Here is a 23,515-nt window from a genome sequence, read left to right on the forward strand (position 1 = left end):
GCAAGCCTGCCACAGCTGTATCAAATGGGACATTAAAAATGCTGAGAAATCGATTGGTTCTGAGTTTCTTAGATGCATACTTTTCCGATTTCCCAAACTCACTTCTTTGTTTAGCGGATTACTTGCGCTGCTCACCCTTTGAAATCCACAAAGAGGGGGAGGTGCTAGATTGTGATGGATAGATCAGCCTATTAAAACCTGCGTCTGTTTGCACCACTCCTGCCATAGACTGCCATTCAAGTCCCGATCTGTACCAAAACTCTTCAATGGACACCGTTCCTTATCTCCTTTCCCTTGTCATAACCAATAAGGGTGAAAGGATGATAGGTTTCCACAGTGTGAAAACCCATCATGCCCATTCAAGACAGCAATCATGACGGAAATACGAGGAAAGGATGCCATTTTGGAACATTGGACCTCAGCCCAAGAGGCCAAAGTTTAATCCATGTAGCAAAACAGAATCAGGATGGCAATACGAGGCAAAGTAAGAAGAGCGAGAAAGGTACTCTAAAATGTGAAAACCCTATGTGCTTTGTGTGAGATGAACATCAGCAATACGCCCGAGAGTACTGTTAAAAATAACAAAGACTTCATATTTTACACAAAGACAAAAAATGATATATTTAAGTGCCTGATCAGGCTGGTGCAAAACATTTCTGCACAGATGCATGGTACAGTAGGTACAGAGACAACCTCTCTCACACACACTCCATAGTACACACTTCCACACCTTTTTAGTAGATGCATATATCACCTTTTACACATGCACACAAACATGCTGTCTCCACTGTATCATCTTAAAATATTCGCAACTCTGTGCAATACTGATTGAGAGACCCCCCTCCAAAGACCTGTCATTCCAACTCCTCTTAAACAACCAAATGGGGTGCTATCTCTGCCAGTATAAGAACATTGGTGACAGAGGCACATAGGGTTGGCTAAAATAGCATAACATTTCAGTACTTCTACCTACCTTGTTCTATTTAAAATAATCACTTCTATACATACTGTACATGGCAGGACTCTATTGTATTATGATATCTGCACTTGGAATCAGAGCAGCAAACCATAAAAATCAAGCCAATATATTAATATAATATGCTATTTCGAATATTGACAATGCATTCAAAAAACAAAAGCAAGAATCCTGTTACTTTGGGTGAAGAAGAAAAAACAAAATCTAATCTTTCACTATAGCAACCGAAAAACTAAATCAGAGCTCGTCCAGAGGCCAGAAGCTGCAATTTCAAGGAAAAGAGAGGGATGGAGGGATTAGTTGAAAGAATAAGGGTCCCTGTCAGTCAGTAAAATCATTGTTCTCTTTAAAAAAAAAAAATCTTTCTCCAGTCCTCTCTCCCTTGTTTCTCAGTTCGTTATCCTAGCTCCCACCTCCCTCGTCCTCTTCCTTATCTTCCTGCTCCTCCATGTTCTTGCGTGCCATCCTTTCCCGCCTCTCTGCCAGGCGCTGGCATCGCGGGCACTCCTTGCCTGCCCGGAAACATTTGCTGTGGAAACACGCCTTGCACTCTGAAAGACAAAGACAACACAAGAGAGATGTCATTGCAAAAGCAACCACACTGAAACGCTGCAAAAAGATTGAGACAAACACACATGGGTGGAGTCCTGTTGAAAAAAAAACTTTGGTTTGGTCGATGTGTAGAAGGACGCAAGAAAATATATGGCCAACAGCCTAGTCCCTAGACTGATGTTCCACCCCATAACTCACCTGTTAACCAGCTCTAAGCAAACATGGGGGAGCGCTCCCGCAACGCTAATAACCGGTTTGACAACATTGTTCACAATGGGAAGAAGACTGAGGTGCTGTGATGTCACAGCAGAATAGCCAATGACAGTCTCTGAAGCGAGGGGAAGGGGTGACATGGGACTATAAAAGAAGAGGCGTGTCAGGGTGGCAAGGCAGAAGGCATGAGAGGAGTGGTGAAATGCAGAGAAACTTGCCAAAAGTCAGTGCACCACACAAACCAGTTCAGACACAACAACGAGCAGCCTATTCTCAAAAGAGAGACACACAGCTTCTAAAGCTATGAAGGTGTGACTGAACCATTTCAGGTAACACCTGTGTGGAAGCTTCAATTGTATACATTTGTTACTACTTTTTCAAATTAATATATTTGTCCCCTCGATAATGAAATGAAAAAGCAACTGAAATTCACAAACATGTTTATTTCACATTCACACAGAAAAGTTGAGGCTTAATTAATAATGTGAACAGGTAGGCACATATCAAAAGAAAATAAACACCTTCAATCACTCCAATTCATCCTGCCATTACATAGACATGAAATAGACCCATATCCTTATTAGAGCCATGCATGGGCATGAATTTTAAGCCCGGGCCATACTTGCAACGTTCAGGCCCTACCCAGGCCCGATTGCTTCTGCCAAATTTAAGGCATGGCCTCTCCTCAAATTCTTTGTCCTCCACCTACTCAGTTTCATGCTTTCCTTCCTCATTTACTCCTGCCCCCATCTCGGTTTCTCCTTCTCTTATCTCCTCATCTTCCTCCCTTTACTCCAAAATGCCTTGGCCAGACTTTCTGTTTGAGAGCTTTGAATAACATCCTCCTCTCCCCTTCTCAGACTCTCCTGTCTCTCCCTCTCCAGTCCTTTTGCTTTGGTCATCTGTTCCCTCACTATTAGCTTCCTTTTCCTCCCTCTTTTCCACTCCTCCTGCTCCCTCTCTCCTGTTTTGGGATTAGGCTTGAGCGGTATACCGGGTTATTTCAAAATAGTCATAGGATGATTTATCAATACAGTTTTACTTTTTTCGTAAAAAGGAGCAAAATATTAACATTTAAGTAAATACCTGCAGCCCACTTGTGCAATACGCTAGGAGATGAAGCAGATTGGGTTCTTCATTTCACCTGTCTTACAATTTTTCAGTATGAAGCTTACAGTCCCCCAGTCACGGTGAGAGAACAGAGCCTCGTGAGTCACTGACTGTGGTGCAGCACGCGCCAGCTGATCTAGTTACAGTATGGAATTCACAACTAAATGTTTGCCAGCTAAACTGAGAAGCATTCTTTAGTTACTTGTATAACTGAACTGGGATGTCATGCAAATATTTTGTCAGAGACCGTTCGTAAGCATTTAGCTAGCATGCACTATGGGATTTTACAAGTACGTGTTAGCATTGCTAATCTTTGGATTGAAAATTACACCCCTTGTGTTCCAGTGCTGGTATTACCGAATTTCCTGGGATGGATGAATTTATGACAATCTGGATACGGGGGGAGCTCACCTTCGCAGCGTGTGCACTTGTTCAGCTCGAAAGGGAAGATGATGTCTTTGTCGTTGCCGCAGAACTCACACACAAAACCCTTGGCCTGACAGAGCTGTGAGAGACAAAGAAGGAGAGAGGGGAAATTGAGACATTGACATTAAGGGGACGCACTGAGAATGCAAATGTCACTTTATGACACCCTCAAGTCCACTGTCACACATGGTGCAAATAGTAATTTGACTCATATTTTCTATTATAGAATGACAATTCAAAATGTACATTACAGTATAACAATGAATGTCTCTATTACAGGAAATAATAATAATTCAACAGATTCTCACCACACAGCCAGCCACGTGCGCGGAACCCAATTTCAGCAGCTCTCGAAGCCGGGTGGCCAGAACTCCGTTGCGCACAGCACTGAGGTCGTTGAGGGAGAACAGGTGCAGGTCCTCAGTCAAGTGACCTGGGAGGCTGTCAAACTGGTCCAGCACTCTATGGGGTCAAACGCAAAGACACACGAGGGGAACTCCTACCAGCAATACTTTACCTGACAGCGCAGACAGTGTCGTCTCATAGCAATAGCACAGTTCATTACAGGAAGAATACTTTAGGAGGAATGTAACATGTAAAAGAAAGGGACTCTCATATCGACAATACCATTCATTGCAGGAGGCGGCACACGCATGCATGCACACAACTTACTCTTTAGCTAGGCGGCATGTCTTGAAGAGGTTTTTCATGTGGAAGAGTTGGACCCTCAAAACCTGAAGAATAGTACAAATGCACTTCGTTTATAGAACACATTTCAAACCACAACCGGAACAAATGTTCTTTCTAGTATGAGTAGGCTAAACTAAAGCAAAATAAAATACTGCCAAAGATAAGCATAAACTAAGCATCAAACTAGACTAATCTAAACTAAACCAGGCTGAAGTCCAGTCCTCTCACCCGGACAGTCTCCAGGGCTTTGTTCTTCTTGTAGAGGCCACTGTTGATGTCGTTGGGGTTGAACAGGGGGTCTCCGGCGATCTTGCCCAGCAGGTCCCGGGCGAAGTTGCTGATGTAGTACTTGCTGAAGTCCCACTTCCTCAACACGCGGCCCGGCACCACCGCCTGGGCGTTCTCGTGGCAACACTGGCAGAAGTAGCGGCCCAGGTACTCACAGTAGCGCATTCGCTTAATGTAGTCTGTCCGGTGAAGGGGAGTAGTGGTAACAGAGTGAGGCAGGGGGTGAGGCTTGACACAAAATGACCCCCGTGGGATGAGGATAACATGTGTGGTTGTGTTTTGGAGGGTGGGGGTCTTCAATGTGGTTTGTACCTGGGTCTATGCGAGTCCCGCAGCCTGCACAGCGGTAGTTCTGCTTCGCCACAACTATTTTCCTCCTAATGGAGCGAAAAAGGGGGAGAGAGGATGGTTAGAGACAGACAGACATAGGAGGGTTAGAGCGACAGACAAGCAAACAAAAAGGGGGAGAGGCAAACAAGAAGGGGGAGAGAAGTCAGTGTGTGTGTGTGTGTGTGTTAAGGACTCACTTGGGCGCGGGGTGGATGTTGAAGATTATCTGGGGTCGGGGCGGGGCCCACTCTAGGTTCCCTCGCACCCGGATCCTCAGCTTGTAGATGTCAGCATGCTCCCCGTCATCAGGAGAGATGGGCAGGGAGTCAGGGATGGGCAGGAGCTGAAGGGTAGAGGGAGAATACAGGTCAGTTTGTGTGAGTGTAGGTGTATGTGTGGGGGATATTGTATGTATGCGTCTATGCATGCATGTATGTGTCTGCATGCTTGTGTGTCTGTGTGAGCGTACCTTCTGCGGTGCGTCTTGCTCTGGGACCAGCCAGTCGAGCTCCGAGGCTGCGGGGAGCTGCATGCCCTCAAACTGCCTGAGCAGCCCCATGGCCACCGACTCAGCCGAGTTAGACTGGAGGAACGACGGAGAGCTGAGAGAGGGAGTAGGAAGTGTGAAGAAGCATATACCAAACACATTTCTGTGAACAACAGATCATTTCCACTACTGCAAATTATAGCCACACTATCAAACAATTGTCTAATTTCAACTACCACAGAATAGCCTTTTATTTTCAACTACCGCGAGCAACAGCCTAATATCAACTTCCGCAAATGACAGCATAATTTCCAAGTAGCCTACCGTGAACAATAGCTTCATTTCAACTACTGCAATCAATAGCCTAATTTTAACTACCGCTATCTAACTACCATGCCTTTTCTTTTTCTACTGTTACCTCTGTGCTTGATATGGGCTTGATCGAAACCTAAACATTCTGTCTATAGTCCAGCCCACTCCACGGACTACCATTCTTCATTGGGCCAATAGGAGAAAGGGTGTGGCCAAGGTGAGATGCAGGAGATTCACACATGCAATCAATGTCAAAATATTCAATATTGGCGATAGAAGTCAGCAAACCTTGGCTAGTTGAAAACATAAGGTTTCGAGGATCATAAATCTGGTAAAGAGCTATAAGGCCTTTGGAAAATTTGTGTAAACTAGGCTATTATGGATCACTAGGCTCGGGGGATGAAAGAACTAGCATATGACCTATGTCATTGACATGGACAGGCAGGTCAGCAGACAATGGCCAAATCCATCTCTAGACACTATTCTCTATACACTTGTGGAGATGTAGACGAGACTTATCGTATCCTATCAGAGGGCAAGTTGGTGCTGTTACAAAATTGCCTAAACCTATCAAATCTCAAGTGCATAGGACAAAGGGTCTAGGGCATAGGGTCAATTTGGGATTGGGCCTACATCTACAAGGCCAGAGTGTGAGTGTGTGGGAGGAGCAGTTGTTACATAGACTCTGAGGTGAGGAACGAGCGGCCACTGGACGTCACACTGCGCTTTATGTCTGCATCTGTATATATATGAGAGAGAGAGAGAGCGAGAGATTAGGCTCAGTTCTTTTAAAGCACATCAATCACACTACCTAGCATAATTTGGTTCTAAAGGCAGGCATCAAATTCAGACAATCACAAATAAAAACATTTACAGCAAAAAATTTGAGGGTGGTGTTTCAGGAGAAAACTAATCTGTCCTAGATATGACAAGTCCTATAGAAGGCACAAAAGCATCAGACATTACATGTGTGGCAGAGAGTTCACATAGGGACTTTAAAAGGTGTCATATTAGTGTGCTGCTGGCGAGAGATTTTGGGCAGAATATTATGGGACATTGGAGTCAGAAAGCCTTAGCTAGTTGAAAACATGAGGGATTTCAAAGTACATGAATCTGATAAAGAGCTATAAGCCTCTGGAAAATCTCATGGAAACTAGGGTATTACGGATCACTAGGCTAGGGGATGAAAGAACTAGCATATTCAATATAGGTCATTGACAGGTAGGCCAGCAGACAATGACCCAATCCCAAATCCACAACTGCAACCCAGTTTCTGACCAATATAGTCTAGGGGTTCAGTCTAAAACTATTCTTTTGTCCATTTCAGAATATGTTCATATGTGGATTTGTGCAGTCGATGCAAATCCAAAGCCCTTCTGACAAGATCCAAAACAACGATATGCCAAAGGGATGCTAGATTTGAATGTTAGGCTGCAACAAATGACATAATCAGCAAGTATCCTTTTTCTTATGAAAGCCGACTACGCAGCAGCAGCATCACAAACAAAAATGTATTATCATCTTATTAACAGCTATACTTATATATAATAAGACTGTGGGAGTCATTTTGTTCGCAGTCCATTAAGCCGTTAAGTCTAGTCTCACACGTGTAATATCTGATGTTTCTTTTAATGCAAGCCAGACTATTTCTTTGCTACCACTGCAGCATGCTAGAAATAGGCAACTTGGCAAGGTGGAATTAATATGAAGCAGTTCCTGTTTTTAGGGGGAACTCAAAAGCAGTGAGATCGCGTTGAGCACTAACACAACTGGATGTGCATCAGTGATGCAATCTCATGCACACATAAAGCCTAAATTAATTGTTGAGTGAATCAATGGATGGATGAATGAATATTCATGAATGCCCAATAGCAGCAGTAGCTATACACTGCTGACCGCAAATGTACTAGTCTACTGAAGACCCTAACCCCCATCAAACCATAGATGTCTATACACTCATCGCCGGTCTCCCTAACTCTGGAGCAGCAAAGGAACCACAAAGCACACAAGCCAGGCCAGCAACTAGCTGGATTCCAAACTGAAAACCTTTTCCCCCACTTGTAGACGTCACTAAAATGACTAGGTACCAATGGGCACCAATCTGGTAGAAATGATACCAAATTAAACTGAAAGCTCAAAGGAAAAAGGTAGAGTCCATATGATGCTAACCGTGAACATCAATCACTCAAAGGCAGAGAGTAAGGGGAAATAATTGTTTTGGTAAAAGTTCTTCCTCACTTCATCTTCACACAATTCCTCACTCCACGCCACCTCCTCCTCAAAACACATTGGAGAAGGTCAGAGGGGAGGGACCTTGAACCTCGTCCTTCAATACAGTTGAGAATAGGACGGGAGGAATCGCAGAAAGATTCATTGAGAAAGAGCCATGGAATCCAGCTACATTTGTCCAGCCTTCCACATCTGTAGTTTTTGTGCCCCCCCCTAGCCCTGTCTCTTGTACCCCACACCAGATCAGATACCTGAGAAGAGGGAGGCGAGCGACAGGGAGAGGCCGCTCCTTGACACCGCCATCAGGGACTGGCCTTCACAGCCATCTGAGAGACAGAGACTACACTCAGCACTGGCTCCACACCACCAAATATACAGTGCATTTGGAAAGTATTCACAACCCTTGACTTTTTCTACATTTTGTTACGTTACAGCCTTATTCTAAAATTGATTAAATTGTTTTTGTTCCTCATCAACCTACACACAATACCCCATAATGACTTAGCAAAAACAGGTTTTTAGAAATTTTTGCAAATGTCACATTTACATAAGTATTCAGACCCTTTACCAGTATTTACCAGTCAAACTTTATTTGCCACATGCGCTAAATACAACAAGTGTAGACTTTACTGTGAAGTGCTTACTTACAAGCCCTTAACCAACAGTGCAGTTCAAGAAGAAGAAAATATTTACCAAGTAGGCAAAAATAAAAAGTAACACAATAAGGATAACGAGGTTATATACAGGGGGCACCGAGTTAGTGTGCAGGGGTACAGGCTAGTTGAGTGACTGTGCATAGGTAACAAACAGCGAGTAGCAGCAGTGTAGAAGCTGTTGAGGAGCCTTTTGGTCCTAGACTTGGCGCTCCGGTACCGCTTGCCGTGCGGTAGCAGAGAAAACAGTCTATGACTTGGGTGACTGGAGTCTCTGACAATTTTATGGGCTTTCCTCTGACACCGCCTATTAAATAGGTCCTCGATGGCATGAAGCTTGGCCCCAGTGATGTACTGGGCCGTTCGCACTACCCTCTGTAGCGCCTTACGGTCAGATGCCGAGCAGTTGCCATACCAGGCAGTGATGCAACCGGTCAGGATGCTCTCAATGGTGCAGCTGTAGAACCTTTTTGAGGATCTGGGGGCCCATGACAAATCTTTTCAGTCTCCTGAGGGGGAAAAGGTTTTGTCGTGCCCTCTTCACGACTGTCTTGGTATGTTTGAACCATGATAATTCGTAGGTGATGTGGACTCCAAGGAACTTGAAACTCTCGACCCGCTCCACAACAGCTCCGTCAATGTTAATGGGGGCCTGAAGCACCTTTGGCAGCGATTACAGCCTCAAGTCTTCTTGGGTATGACGCTACAAGCTTTGGCGTCGCTGCACAGCTATTTTCAGGTCTCACCAGAGATGTTCGATCGGGTTCAAGTCCAGGCTCTGGCTGGGCCACTCAAGGACATTCAGAGACTTGTGCTGAAGCCACTCCTGCATTGTCTTTGCTATGTGCTTAGGGTCATTGTCCTGTTGGAAGGTGAACCTTTGCCCTAGTCTGAGGTCCTGAGCGCTCTGGAGCAGGTTTCATCAAGGATCTCTCTGTACTTTGCTCCGTTCAGCTTTCGCTCGATCCCGACTAGCCTTCCAGTCCCTGCCTCTGAAAAACATCCCCACAGCATGATGCCGCCACCATGCTTCAACGTAGGGACGGTGCCAGGTCTCCTCCAGATGTGACGCTTGGCATTCAGGCCAGAGTTCAATTTTGGTTTCATCAGACCAGAGAATCTACCCCGATTGCTCAGTTTGGCCGGGCGGCCAGCTCTAGGAAGTCTTGGTGGTTCCAAACTTCTTGCATTTAAGAATGATGGAGGCCACTGTCTTCTTGCAGTCCTTCTATGCTGCAGACATTTTTTGGTACCCTTCCCCAGATCTGTGCCTTGACACAATCCTGTCTCGGAGCTCTAGAATTCCTTCGACCTCATGGCTCGGTTTTTGCTCTGACATGCACTATCAACTGTGGGACCTTATATAGACGGGTGTGTGTCTTTCCAAATCATGTCTAATCAATTGAATTGTAGAAACATCTCAAGGATGATCAATGGAAACAGGATGCAACAGAGCTAAATTTCGAGACTCATAGCAAAGAGTATGAATACTTAAGTAAAAAAAGTAGTTTTTTTTAATACATTTGCAAAAATGTATAAAAACCTGTATTTGCTTTGTCACTACGGGGTAATGTGTGTAGATTGATGACTTTTTAAAATTAACCCATTTCAGAATAAGGCTGTAACGTAACAAAATGTAGAAAAGGTCAAGGGTTCCAAATGCACTATGACTACACACAGTAGTACTGTGTATACACACACATAAACAGGAGGAAGTAGTCACACACACACACGCGCATGAAGGCTACTTTTAGAACACACATGCAGGCAAACACACACACACATTTATCAAAGACCTAGCTACCTTGCCTCAACAGTCCAGAGAGCAATGTTAATGAATACCATTAAAAATGGGAGCCGTTTCCAGCCTTAGTGGGTAGATGAATGATATGTGGGACGTGACACTGAGGTTGTGAACTTAATGGCACACAAAGCTTGCATGATGTGTATATAATATAAACCCTTCCATCCAAGTCCACAATCCTTCCTAAGGTTCCCTCGTTCCCTCTCTCTACCTCTCAGCTCACACTCCTCCACCTCCTCGGCAGAGCCCGAGTCGGACATGTGAAAGGAATCCTGGGAGCTCCTGCAGGAGCCTCCGCTGTCTGTGGAGTGGAACACTGGAGGAAGGGATACAGGATTAAAATCAATAGCAGCAAAACTACGACATGGGGACTAAGTTGGGAGTTGTTTGTTTGTGTGTGCATGCATCCGTGCATGTGTATGTCCAGCCATGCGTAAGCTCTTACAGTGCTGTGAGGGCGGCAGGCAGGTGTGTCGGATCTGCAGCCTGCGCAGGCGGATCTTCTGTTTCAACTGCTGGATCTCTGAGTCGCTGTCGTCGCCATCCTCCTCCTCCTCCCGCCGCCGCCGCAGGTTGCACTTCATCAGCTCGATGGCGGCAATCAGAGACTCAGAGATGCTGAAGTGGGCGTTCTCCTGGAATGAGACACGCAGATGGGCAGGTGGGAGAGTGAGGCCTTGCTGTAACACTTTCTAAATTAAGTTATGATTGATTTAACACAGTTGGAGAGGTGAGTGTAAAGGTCTCCTAAATGATACCAATCCAATTAGGTCATAACTCTCCGTATTCTCTAACTTTCTGTCCTTAGTGTGCACTCACACATTTCCTTTAAAAAGGCAAGTTCTGGGGTAAGAAATTATGGTACACAAATCCAATGCTTTAAAATGTGTGGGGAAAAGTGCACGAGTGCAGACTTCGGGAGAATTGGAACGTTCAGACGTTCCGATTCTAATCACTCAAAGGTCAGAGGTCAGATGATGTGGGATTATGAACCCTCCCCAGGCTCACCTTCTCCAGGTCAGCACAGCTGCCGAAGTCCTGCTCCGATAGGTAGCTGATGAGGCTCTGGCCCTCTGACGGCTTCCGGAACATGCCGTCTGAAACACTGCTGTACTGGGAGCCATCTGCAGAGAGACAACACATACATGCAGAGACACACCCACCCACACACTTTCAGCAAAGACAAGCCTCAAACACTGTATGTTGATTAGTATTGGTGTCACTGGCATATATACCTGAGGTAAGGTGATGGACATTGACAATTACATTTATTTTTCCAGCTAGGTAGTCATGTTTGAACCAGTGTACTCACTTGACTCCATATAGAGGGAGCTGGGTGTGCTGACATCACTGATGGCAGGGGAGAAGGGGCTGTAGGCCGTGACACAGCTGTCCACTCCAACCAACGATTCTGACAAACAGAACACACTGCTGATGTTAGATTGACCACAAAAATGAAGGAAGATCAGTGTCATATCATCAAGGGCCAACTAGCCTGGTTACCAGATGTTTTCTGTACTCAACATTTGTGCTAAAGTTGGCTAAAGAAAGCAGAAACAGACTTAACTGAACAGTGTCGTAGTAGCTTGACATTTCAACTTTTAATATCCATTTTGAGATATGCCCAGTCAGACACCCACAAAGGATGTATCGAAAGTAAATGTATCAATGAACACATCAATGTTTTGTTATCAGCTAGGTAAATGACATCAGGGTAAAAAAATAAAATTAGATGAAATATGAAGTACTAAACAGTCTCCTTTCCACTGCAAATCCAAGGCGAATATTGTGATGATACGTTTATGATTGCTGACACTGATTCTGACCACATAAGCAACTAATAAATTGAAGTTATACTGACCTTAGAAAAAAAAAAGATAAAAAAAAAAGATAAAAGGTAACATTTGTAAAAAATGAATAGTAAAATCAATGAAAGACCAAAAAACAACAACATTAAAACATCACAATGTAATGAAAGTAGAGTGTATTCAAACATTATCCAACACAATGAATGAACATGGCGAGCTGTTTTGGCCTACGGTCTTGGTTTTGGTTTCACCTAAAACCAGCCAAACATTAAATCAAAGACCTAGGGTCTTGAGTGACCTTGGTTCGACCTAAAAATCAACCAAACAACAACCAAAAACAGAACAGCACAAATGAGGAACCAAAAGCAAGGCCAGAGATAAGAGAAGTGGAAGTAGGGATTTATCATGCAGGGAAAGGGGGATGAGAGAGGAAGAAGACGGAGCACAGAAGAACTGCACTGCCAACCTGCTACAGGGTCCTCTATTATAATGGTGATTTTCCTTTGGCCCCCTCCTTCACGCAGACAGAGACAGAGAGAGGAGGTTAGCAGTGAGAAAATAGAAGAAAAGGAAAAAGCACTGTGGCAAATGGCAACCGAGAAAGACAAATGTGCTGGATGTGGTCCACACCGCATAGCACTGCAACTACACACCCCCACACACTCTCTCTCTCTCCCAGGCGCTAACCTGCTGCATACACACACTCTTATACAAACACTAGTCTTGCAGCCATTAACCTTCAATTACTTATTTGAAATAAAAATTCACAAAGAAACATACACGTATTGGTTTGCACTCACGCTCAGCAAACATACCCTAGCCTCTCACCTGCTACACACACGCAAACAAACACACACACACTCACCATGTCTATGTTTGTGGTTGATCCCCATGTCAGACATCGAGCGGATGTGCCCCTTGCTGCCCCCGCGACCCTGCCCCCTCTGTCCCTCCGAGAAGGATGACCTTCGCGGAGCGGGAGGCGGGACCACAGTCAGGGAGCTCCGCATAGGCGGCTGGACCGGAACCTCGCCACCTGATTCGCCACTCCCGCCGGGCTCGCTGCTGGGGGTGGAGCTCTGGGAGTCACGGCGATTGCAGCGTTGCACCAGGTTACCGATGGCCAGGTATTCTGGGCCGTCGTCGCCCTCGCCAGAGTCTAGGGTGTCTGAGTGGGCAGGGCCTGGGGAGGCGGGCTCGGTCAGGGCAATGTGGGGGACAGCTGCCAAGGGGCGGGGAGGAGGAGTCACACCCCTCTCGCCCTCCCCCCCGGACCCTGACACGCACCCCCAAGGGGCTCCCGGGGCTCTGGCTGATGGAATAGAGTCTGTAGAGGGGGAACAAGAAGAGAGTTTCAGTCAGACTGCTTTTTGAAGAAACTTCATCAATGCTTTATTCAAATCGCATCTCCTTACACAATCAGGTCGGTGTAGACTCAGTGACCTCAAAAGCAGATACAAGGGAATTTAGGCATCAAGGGAAGCAGCTAATATAAGGTGGTTGACATTTTCTGAGACTTTCAACTAGAACTGTAAAACAACAGAGCAGAAATAATTCTTAGTGTCACTTCTATACTTCCCATACCTATCTTCAAACTTCTGAATGTTTCTATCAGACACACCAAATGAGAGATGAGGCAGATAAGAGTTTTAGGGAATCCCTCTCCTTACAATCGCCAATAAACCACATCTCCATTTACAAATCAGGCCTGTGTAGGCTCACGGCGATCACAAGCACTGTAGTGAATTCAGCTATTGTGACTTATTGTGGACCTTGACCTTCTGAAATGATAATGTGATAACAGGATGCACATGTCCTGCCTAACCTCCATTCACAATGCTGTTCCTCTCCTTCTCAGACTACTGCTCCATCCCTCTATCCTCCCTCTGAAATTCTACCCTACTGTACAGTTCATCCACCTCTACTTCATTCCGTGCTTTAATCTGTGTTTAATTTATTACTCTCCCCTTTCTTTCCCGTCTACCTTCCTTACACTCAATCCCTCTGCTTTCCTCCATATCTCCTGATCTGTGTTGGTGTTGCTCTTCGTCCCATGTTCTCACTCCCTTCCCCAATCCCTCCATCTATCCCTCCATCCTCACCTGTGTTGCTCTCTAATGTGGCCGACCGTAGTGGTGTCAGTGTTGGGTACCACTTTCTCTTTCCCACTCTCACACCCTCATTCCCATCCCTCACCTTCTTCCTTCCTCCATTCGCTAACCTCCCTCAGCTCCCTATTTCCTCACCTGAGCAGAGTTACCCTCTGAGATGGCCCCTGTGTTATTGCTGGCTGTGTGTCCTTTGTCTCAGTGGGAGCCTGTCTCCCTCTCTCTCTCCTATCCTCCTTCCACCCCTCACCTGAGTTCCTCTCTGAGATGACCCCTGTGTTTATGCTGTTCAGTGTGTGTCCTCTGTCTCTGTGGGAGAGGGAGCACTGGGAGGTGGTGAGCCTGTGGTTGAGCTCTTCCATGGGGGGCCCCTGGCCCTTGCCCAGCCCGGCCCTCCAGCCTCCTCCGGCCCCAGGCAGCTCACACAGACTATGGCTCTTCAACAGGCCCCCCACACACGGAGGGCCCTTCAGAGTGGACAGCTGAGAAAGAAAGAGAAAAACAGAGGGGGAGGATTAGAGACAAATTAGAATGTGAAAGAGAGGTACAGTAAGATAGATGGTAAGAGATCAATGCAGGCACAGACAATTAGTTATAGTAAAAACAAGGGGAAAGAAAGAAAAAAAAACATGGCAAGAGACAATTTATGTGTAAGGCATAGTTGAGCTGTATCAGAAAAGAGAAGACAAATAGAGAGATGGAGGGAGAGAGATCCTCCACTAATGCTTAAGTGGATATCAGGGACAGGAACTTAAGACACCAAGATATACAGACAGAGAGTATGATTGGTGTGTATTGGTGTGTGTGTGTGCGCGAGGTGCCCACCTTGACAGTGTCAACGAGTGCCAGCAAACGGGGGTTGTTCTGTTCCACGGCCTCAAGATACTGAAACATGGCCGTCACATGGGGCTCTTTTAGGAGAAAGGCCTCCTCTGAGAGACAGAGAGAGGGAGAGAGAGAAGGGAAGGGGGAGAGGCGTGAGACAGAGCGAGCAACTGACCGAGAAAGGGAGAAAGTCAAGATTTTCCGTTTGAATATGAAAAATTAAAAGTGAAACGGTTATGAAGGTTATTTTATTTTCATCCAGAATCGTCGGTTACATGATCCTACAATTACCTTGCCAGCCCTAATTCCTTCATCAAGTCCACAAACTTAACTACAGTTGTCTTGGTTTAGCCGGGGCGCACACACTCACACGCAGCCTTACCGTTGTAGTACTTGCGGGTGTGTCCCTGGTGTTTGAGCAGGGGTCTGAGCTGGGCGGAGAGCAGGTGGACCTGAAGGCTGTGCAATAGCCAGCGCTCGGCCTTGTAGCCTTCCCCAACACTCTGTATACCCCTGTTTAGCACGGGCTCCAGCTTACTGAACTACAGGGCCCAGAAAGAGGCGGGAGAGAGGAGGGAGAGTAGTGAGGGTAGAGGAAGAGAAAGAGAGAGCGGAGGGGGGAGGAATAGGGGAGATTGAAGGAGGAGTGTATGGGAGAGAGAGTAAGGGGAGAGGGCAAGGGACGGGAGGGGAAGGGTGAGGAAAAATACAGAAAGAGAAAAGAGATGGTTAGAGAGATGACCACTATATAAACAGGTGAACCTGTGGCTGGCTAGCTGGCTGGCTGGACCCACCCAGATCTGTTTGTACCTTCTGTGATAATGTAACAGGCAGTAGCTGAAATCATCGAGAGACTTTTCTGAAGATACAGCAGATTGCACAAAAAACATTAGCACATCAACAAGACGGGAAAGAGGTCAGGGGCTAAAAGGTTAAAGGGCATTTGGGTTTCACAACAGTAGCATGTGAGAAGGGTGTTGATGAAGCATTACCCTGGTAAGAGTGCAAAAGTTGTGTTTATTCATTCACTAAAGCTTATCCTTGCCTCGTTTCAACTCATTGTCAACTGTGGGCCAGCCTACCATTAAGATCAGGTTTAACATCAACTTAGAACCACTACTTATTATTAGGTTACACAATGGCTAATCACTGTATTGTTGTCACAACTATATAGATTCAACAATGTCTGTGTCCCAAATGGCACCCTATTCCCTATATACTAAGGGGTTGCGTTAGTGTTCATAAATCTGCATTTTCATAACACAGACCTTCCGAAATCTGCATTTAAATCATTTCACCTATGTTTTATATTGAATGTCAACCATATTTTTTAAATTTTCAATAGTGATCAGGTGCGTGCAACTATAGTTTTTTCACGGAAAATACATTAGGCACAAATACACATTCGGCAGAAAATAGCTTCATTTTCAACGCTATTTGGCTGGCAGCCAAATGAGCTTACAATGAAAAGACAAGGTATTTTTTTGCTAAATGATGCATGGCCATCATATTTTCTAATGTTTATCATAGAAAGAATGTAGCCAGCTACATTTCCTAATGTTTTGCTTCAAGTTAATCTTGCATTTTCCCAGAGAAAAACTAGCTGGCTACACTGAGAAAAGTACCCGGAGAAAAATAGCTACACATCAGTCAGAGTGCTGTCTTCTGATAGAATGATGTTTCTCTCATCTGAGGGGAGAAGGGCAACTGAAGCACAACGTTTGTGTGATGAAAAGCAGAAATTACAATAAGAAGCATTTTAGATCTGCATTTACAAAACACAGCAAGATATTTCTTATGCATTTATTTTAAAAAATCTGTGTGAAAAACACAGAATTCTGCATTAACGCAACCCCTCATAGTGTCCTACTTTTGACTAGAGCTCAGAGAGCAATAGTCTATGTGCCGGGGGGCTAGATTTGTTATAGCTGGTGTAATTCTCCTGTCTTTCCTGGTGTCCTGTGTGAATTCAAGTACGCACCCATCCGGAGGACCGGAGCCCTAGGACCATGCCTCAGGACTACCTGGCCTGATGACTCCTGGCTGTCCCCAGTCCACCTGGTCATGTTGCAGCTCCGCACCTGCTGTTTCGACCTCTGAATGCTCGGCTATGAAAAGCCAACTAACATTTACTCCTGAGGTGCTGACCTGTTGCGCCCTCTACAACCACTGAGTATTATTTGACCCTGCTGGTCATCTATGAATTTTTTAACATCTTGAAGAACAATCTAGCCATGTACTCTTATAATCTCCACCCAGGCACAGCCAGAAGAGAACTGGCCACCCCTCAGAGCCTGGTTCCTCTTTCGGTTTCTTCCTAGTTTCCTGCCTTTCAGGGAGTTTTTCCTAGCCACCGTGCTTCTACATTTGCATTGCTTGCTGTTTGGGGTTTTAGGCTGGGTTTCTGTATAAGCACTTTGTGATAACTGCAGACGTAAAAGGTGCTTCATAAAATATAAAAAACATCAGCTCAATTGCTTTAATTCCATTAGTTCATTTTTTATGAGCTCAACGCTCTGTTTATCTAGAAAGAAATGAAATAATTCACGAGAGAAATTAAGTCAAGAACTTTCTTTGTGGGATGCTGGGCTGAAGGGAGTTGTAGTTTTCATTAGGCAAATATTCACCCTAGTTCAGCAAAGAAACGTGGTAATCAACTATAATGACCATAATTCATTGCGCCTGTTCTTCCCGGCTCGACAGAGACTGATAGCCTTAACACAGACCGCATGAGAGAGGAATGTAAACAACACAAAGATGAGAGGGATAGAGACAGTTCGTGGGGTAGCTCTGATTGATAGTTGTAGTTGGTAATAAGCAGTCTTGAAAGTATGCCTTATTTACTTCGAAGAACTAGTCAAACGATTTTGTCAGACAGCTCTGCAGAATACTTAGGCAGCTACTATGTGTCTTTTACTTTCGGTTTTGTACACCAGCTTCAAACAGCTGAAAATACAATATTTTTGGTTATGAAAACATATTTCAATGATTCTCTTATACTTGCGGAAATTAGGGGAACTATTAGAATTTTAGCAACCAGGAAATGGCAGAGCAATTTCAGCATAGTGCACCTTTAAGGAATGAAAAATAATAAAGTAATGAAATAAAAACTAAGTAAATATTTTATTTCATAGTAATTTCCTATTAAGGTCTAGCCAATGTGGACCTGATGGAGACAATAGGATGTTTTAGCAATTGAATGTTCACTATTTTGGGCTTTGTGATTTCCATTAAAAAGCTCCAAAATAATTAGCCATTATTTTATAATGCATTTGTTGTTGACATTTTTTTTGCGAATAAGATACCAGCAATTATTTTTTTAATAACCGAGACGAACCGACTTCAAAAAGCACTAATTGCTCAGCACTAGGCTCTGGTCAAAAGTAGTCCACTATGTAGGGAATAGGGTGCCATTTGGGATGCAGCCAATGTCTGTGGTCACAACAAACTGTACTGGCTCCACCATCATATACACGGGATGATTAATCACCGTAAAGAGATTGCTAGAGTACAATACCTGTTCTACATGCGAGGCCAGGTGAGGGCTGATGTAGCGGACACAACACACAAAGGGCCAGTAGTCTTTCTGCTTGTAGTACACCTGCAACACAAAACCGGCGTTTACTACAGTACAATGGCATTGTCCTACTTATGGCCGATGAAAGGCCACAGTGTGCTGTTATGACCACATTTCCACCAGTTTTTCCCTATCCATCTTACATTTGGGTTACCAGGACAGGATAAAAACAGAACATCAGAAAACAGATTCAGAGGAAAAAGCAGTAGAACTATGAAATGTTCATTCTCAGCAGCTCTTTTGCACCCTGCCTCAAAGAAAATGCAGGGAACAAACGCTGAATTCCCACTTAGCAGAGGCTCTTACCCAGGGCAATAATATTAGTGCATTTAAATAAAGAGGCTGAAAAACAGCCAAATAAGAAGGCCTTATTATTACCTTTATTGAAAACACAAATGATAGCGTAAAAGAGTTAAGAGTAAGTAAAGGAGTACTAGTTCATGAGGCCTGACCTGCTCGTGCTTGAGGCCGTGGCTGAGGATGTGGTTCATGTCCTTGTGCAGCCGCTGTAGACCCCCGTAGCGAGACCACACATTAGGGTTGTTGGTGGACACCAGGCCCTCCACCGTGGTCTTCAGACTGGAGAGCAGCTTCCAGTGTTCCCTCCTGGAAAGAGAGAAGGGAGAGAATGGAGGAAGAGAGTGAAGAGGTAGGTATAGGCTTGACTGAACTTGTCCCTCACCCAAACATTCTAGAGTAGACAGTTGAACAGAAAAATTAAAACCAGCATTGACTGACTGAGAAGAAATCACACAGTAAGAATCTGCCATAACAAACAAACTACTGTGCAATGACCCCGAATGAACCATTGTTACTAAAAACTACTGGCTGTGCACTGCATATACAGCGCCCAATGAAATGCATTGTACTAGGCTAAGTAGATATAGGCTAATTATTCTAAAGTATACTGAGACCATAGACATACAGCCTTATTCCAAAATGGATTAAATATATTTATTCAGAAATCTACACACAATACGCCATAATAACAAAGACAACAGGTTTTTAGAAATGTTAGCAAATTTATTAAAAATAACAAAACATAAATACCCTTCTCTATGAGACTAGAAATTGAGCTCAGGTGCATCCTGTTTCCATTGATCCTCCTTGAGATGTTTCTACAACTTGATTGGAGTCCACCTGCGGTAAATTCAACTGATTGGACGTGATTTGGAAAGGGACACACCTGTCTATATAAGGTCCCACAGTTGACAGTGCATGTCAGAGCAAAAACCAAGTCATGAGGTCGAAGGAATTGTCGTAGAGCTCTGAGACACGATTGTGTCGAGGCACAGATCTGGGGAAGGGTACCAAAACATTTCTGCAGAATTGAAGGTCCCCAAGAACACAGTGGCCTCCATCATTCTTAAATGGAAGAAGTTTGGAACCACCAAGACTCTTCCTAGAGCTGGCCGCCCAGGCAAAAGTGAGCGATCGGGGTAGAAGGGTCTTGGTCCGATGGTCACTGACAGAGCTCTAGAGTTCCTCTGTGGAGATGGGAGAACCTTCCAGAAGGACAACCATCTCTGCAGCACTCCACCAATCAGGCCTTTGTGGTAGAGTGGCCAAACTGAAGCCACCCCTCAGTAAAAGGCACATGACAGGCTTGGAGTTTGCCAAAAAGCACCTAAAGAGTCTCAGACCATGAGAAACAAGATTCTCTGGCCTAATGAAACCAAGATTTTACTCTTTGGCCTGAATGCCAAGCGTCACATCTGGAGGAAACCTGGCACCATCGCTACAGTGAAGCACGGTGGTGGCAGCATCATGCCGTGGGGGATGTTTTACAGTGGCAGGGACTGATGATTGAGGCAAAGATGAACGGAGAAAAGTACAGAGTTCCTTGATGATAACCTGCTCAGGACCTCAGACCGGGGCGAAGGTTCAACTTCCAACAGGACAACGCAGGATTGTCTCGGAATGGCCCAGCCAGAGCCCGGGCTTGAACCCGATCGAACATCTCTGGAGAGACGTGAAAATAGCTGTGCAGTGACGCTCCCCATCCAACCTGGCAGAGCTTGAGAGGATCTGCAGAGAATAATGGGAGAAACTCCCCAAATACAGGTGTGCCAAGCTTGTAGCGTCATACCCAAGAAAACTCGAGGCTGTAATCACTGCCAAAGGTGCTTCAACAAAGTACTGGGTAAAGGGTCTGAATACTTATTTCAGAAAAACCTGCTTTTGCTTTGTCATTATGGGGTATTGTGTGTAGATTGATGAACAAAAACAATGTAATACATTTTAGAAATAGGCTGTAACGTAATAATGTGATAAGTCAAGGGGTCTGAATACTTTCCGAAAGCACTATAGGTAAGACACTAGGTGATGTGGGCTACAACCTCCAATGGGCATAGGTTAATGGCAAACTCTTTAAAACAACAGTATTGAGTACAAAGAGTTAACATATTGTTGTTCTGGGTGAGTGAATAGAGGTCACTTTCCGCTTGTATTGAGATAGCAGCAAAATCAAAAGTGAATCTATGCCTTAAAGTAGCCTATTTGATGTTGAGGAAAAGAAAAAAGAGAAAAAAAACAGACTGAGCACAAAATCCAACAGACCAACAGACAAAATGCAAGCTCATACCCAGGACTTACTCATTTTTCCTTAAGTCAGCAGCTAGCTGGAACTCAATGCTGACACAAACTGACACACACTCTCCCACACACACTTGGGAAAATAGTCTTGAGTAATGAGAAACAATGAAGAACAATACCAGAAGGGAGATTTTAGAAAGATCTAGTTTTCTAGTAAAAAGTATCTTATTAAAAACTTCACATTACTCATCTGCAGCAAATATGACAGAAACTAGGCTTAAAACATCCAGGGCTCATTCATGTTACAGGGTTGGAGGAGAAGGGGTTTTAAGGATGAACCTAGTGAAGTGTGTGCCACTGTTTCATGACTACTGAATGAGTCTGTCAGTGATTATAGTTTTTTTGGTATCCATTAATGAGAGTTACAGGTTAGGTACTGTTTGGTGTAGCACAGATTAAGATCCTGTTCTACCAACCTTAAATTTTCCCATAATATATTAGTTCTTGATTTGGCCGATCTTCTTCTAAAATGTCTGTGTCCAGTTGCAGGTGGTACGTTTCAATTTAGAAGATGCTCCATTATTAAAAATAATACATTTCTATTCCATGAAGTAATCCAACAATGTGTACATCGCCAATGTATCTAATTGAAATATTCTCTCATTGATTGAAACCGGTGGGTCCACCCCAAAGTGCCCATCATCCAGGTCATGTTGACACTCACCTACAGTACTGTATCTCGATCATTGAGGGGGTTAGATTAATCTGGCCCGGGGTACACTTTACTATGGCCCGTCACATCATCAGGCCTAAACAGGAAAGGAGCGCCCTTCTTAAATCGAACAGTAATCTGCACCTCTCGGTCATGTTGTCAACAAGACAGCATAGTGCATCATCCAGAAACACACGAGAGATTCTATAAATGTTTGCATTTTCAAACTACTTTTCATTGGGAAGGAGAGTAAAAAAAAAAAAATCAAAAGCAATCGCTTTTGTATGGGAAAAGGTAGAATCCTACTGATTACTATAATTGAATTAGACCGCTTTTGTTTTGAGCTGCTTTCACGTCGGATAGAGCGGGGCACCTGGCTCACTCCCGGTGAATTCTATAAATACCCCTCTTGTACAGCACCTGTAATAGGGAATTTGCCATAACAAAATTGCACTTCCTTCCAGTTTGCAAGATAACTACATATCAAGTTAACGTTAGTTTAGCGTTAACTAGCTGATAATGCTAACTCAAGTTAGCTAGCTAACGTTCGCTAATTTAGTTAACACACTAGTTAACGTTAGCTACCTAGTTAACGTTACTAGTTAGCAAATACATATTGTCATGGACAGTATTATATATTGCATGTAACTGAGGACAACGTTTGAAGTTCATTGGCCAATTTCAGACTTGTTTTCATCCGTGAACAACCTTAATGTAGCTAGTTAGTTACCCAACGAGCTAGCCGGCTAAGCTAGCTAGCAAACAGCTAGCTTGGTTAGCCGATTCCCCACCTAGTCCCTCACCTGCGTTCCTCGGCTTCAGCCTCAGCCGTAATCTCCATTTCCTCGAACCGGGGGAAACCGAATACGGTATCAGCTTCCCCCAAATTCACTTCCAGTACACACAAGACACCGGCCGCTTACAGCCAGTGGCTCAACATTATCTCGTCGCATTCACTTTGGCTAGTAGGAGTGGTGACTGGTGTAGTCCAATACGAGCGCTGTCAGTGTCAAAAATTGCATGAGGCCCAAACAGAAACACAAAACCGCATGACCTCGCCATCATCAGTAGTGGGCGGGGTTGATGTTTCAAAGACTCCTACTCCTTGACACAGGTTGATTTTGAAGTGATAGATTGAGATTTATTTTTCCTAGGCTATTTATTGCAAAATAGCCTTATGCTGAATTTATAACTGTGAGTTATTCAAATGAAGATGCCTGCACATTTGCTACCTTATTCAATTATCCTCCATTCTCTGTTAAATAAAGTCAGTGACATTCAATATAAAGTTTCACATTACTATTTGTAACTGGTGGGTAATGCATTAATTACTTTTCTAGAAAATTTCAGTACAGCCTAGAACCCTGCTTTTTATGCCAAACCTGCTAATAGCTTGACAATGATGCCACCTGCTGGTGGTGAAGGGCTCTCTCTCGCACACACACACACACACACACACAACACACCACACACACACACACACACACACACACACACACACACACACACACACACACACACACACACACACACACACACACACACACATACACACACACGCACACAATTCAGTCCATTAAAAATCCTATTCTCCCTAACCCGTACTCTTACCCTAACATTAACCCAAAAACCTAACCTTATAACCCTAAACCTAACCCTAACCCTTAACGTACTTCTAACACCAATTCTAACCTTAACCCTAAACCCCCTAGAAATATAATTTGACCTTTGTGGGACAAACAAAATGACCCCAGTTGGTCAAATTTTTGTTTGTTTACTATTCTTGTGGGTACTTCTGTTCCCCACAAGAATAGTTAAACACATCCACATCTTTATACCATGTGTGAATAGCAATTCCTAATCTATGCGGGCCCTGGCCT

General features: G+C 44.3%; 1 protein-coding gene across 3 annotated transcripts; it reads right to left on the reverse strand.

Annotated features, from left to right (window-relative positions):
- Positions 1–391: 391 nt before the first annotated feature.
- Positions 392–22,694, reverse strand: LOC111975589 (rubicon autophagy regulator). 3 transcript variants are annotated; one of them, XM_024003980.3, is made up of 22 exons: positions 22,439–22,694; positions 18,841–18,994; positions 18,329–18,412; positions 15,194–15,353; positions 14,812–14,918; positions 14,237–14,468; positions 12,744–13,205; positions 12,345–12,392; positions 11,383–11,481; positions 11,079–11,194; positions 10,516–10,705; positions 10,282–10,386; positions 7,865–7,939; positions 6,063–6,123; positions 5,055–5,187; positions 4,783–4,928; positions 4,568–4,632; positions 4,196–4,434; positions 3,950–4,011; positions 3,586–3,739; positions 3,263–3,356; positions 392–1,527 (listed from the first exon to the last, which is right to left on the reverse strand). In XM_024003980.3, the coding sequence occupies exons 1-22, from the start codon at positions 22,474–22,476 to the stop codon at positions 1,379–1,381; spliced, it is 2,973 nt and encodes a 990-aa protein (XP_023859748.1). In that variant the 5' UTR covers positions 22,477–22,694; the 3' UTR covers positions 392–1,378. The 3 variants fall into 3 exon arrangements, with proteins under 3 accessions (XP_023859748.1, XP_070303555.1, XP_023859749.1); XM_070447454.1 differs by lacking the exon at positions 22,439–22,694 and adding an exon at positions 19,439–19,498; XM_024003981.3 differs by lacking the exon at positions 12,345–12,392 and having other exon boundaries at positions 22,439–22,693.
- Positions 22,695–23,515: the final 821 nt, after the last annotated feature.

Source organism: Salvelinus sp. IW2-2015, linkage group LG16 (assembly GCF_002910315.2).
Source record: "Salvelinus sp. IW2-2015 linkage group LG16, ASM291031v2, whole genome shotgun sequence".
Classification (NCBI taxonomy): domain Eukaryota; kingdom Metazoa; phylum Chordata; class Actinopteri; order Salmoniformes; family Salmonidae; genus Salvelinus; species Salvelinus sp. IW2-2015.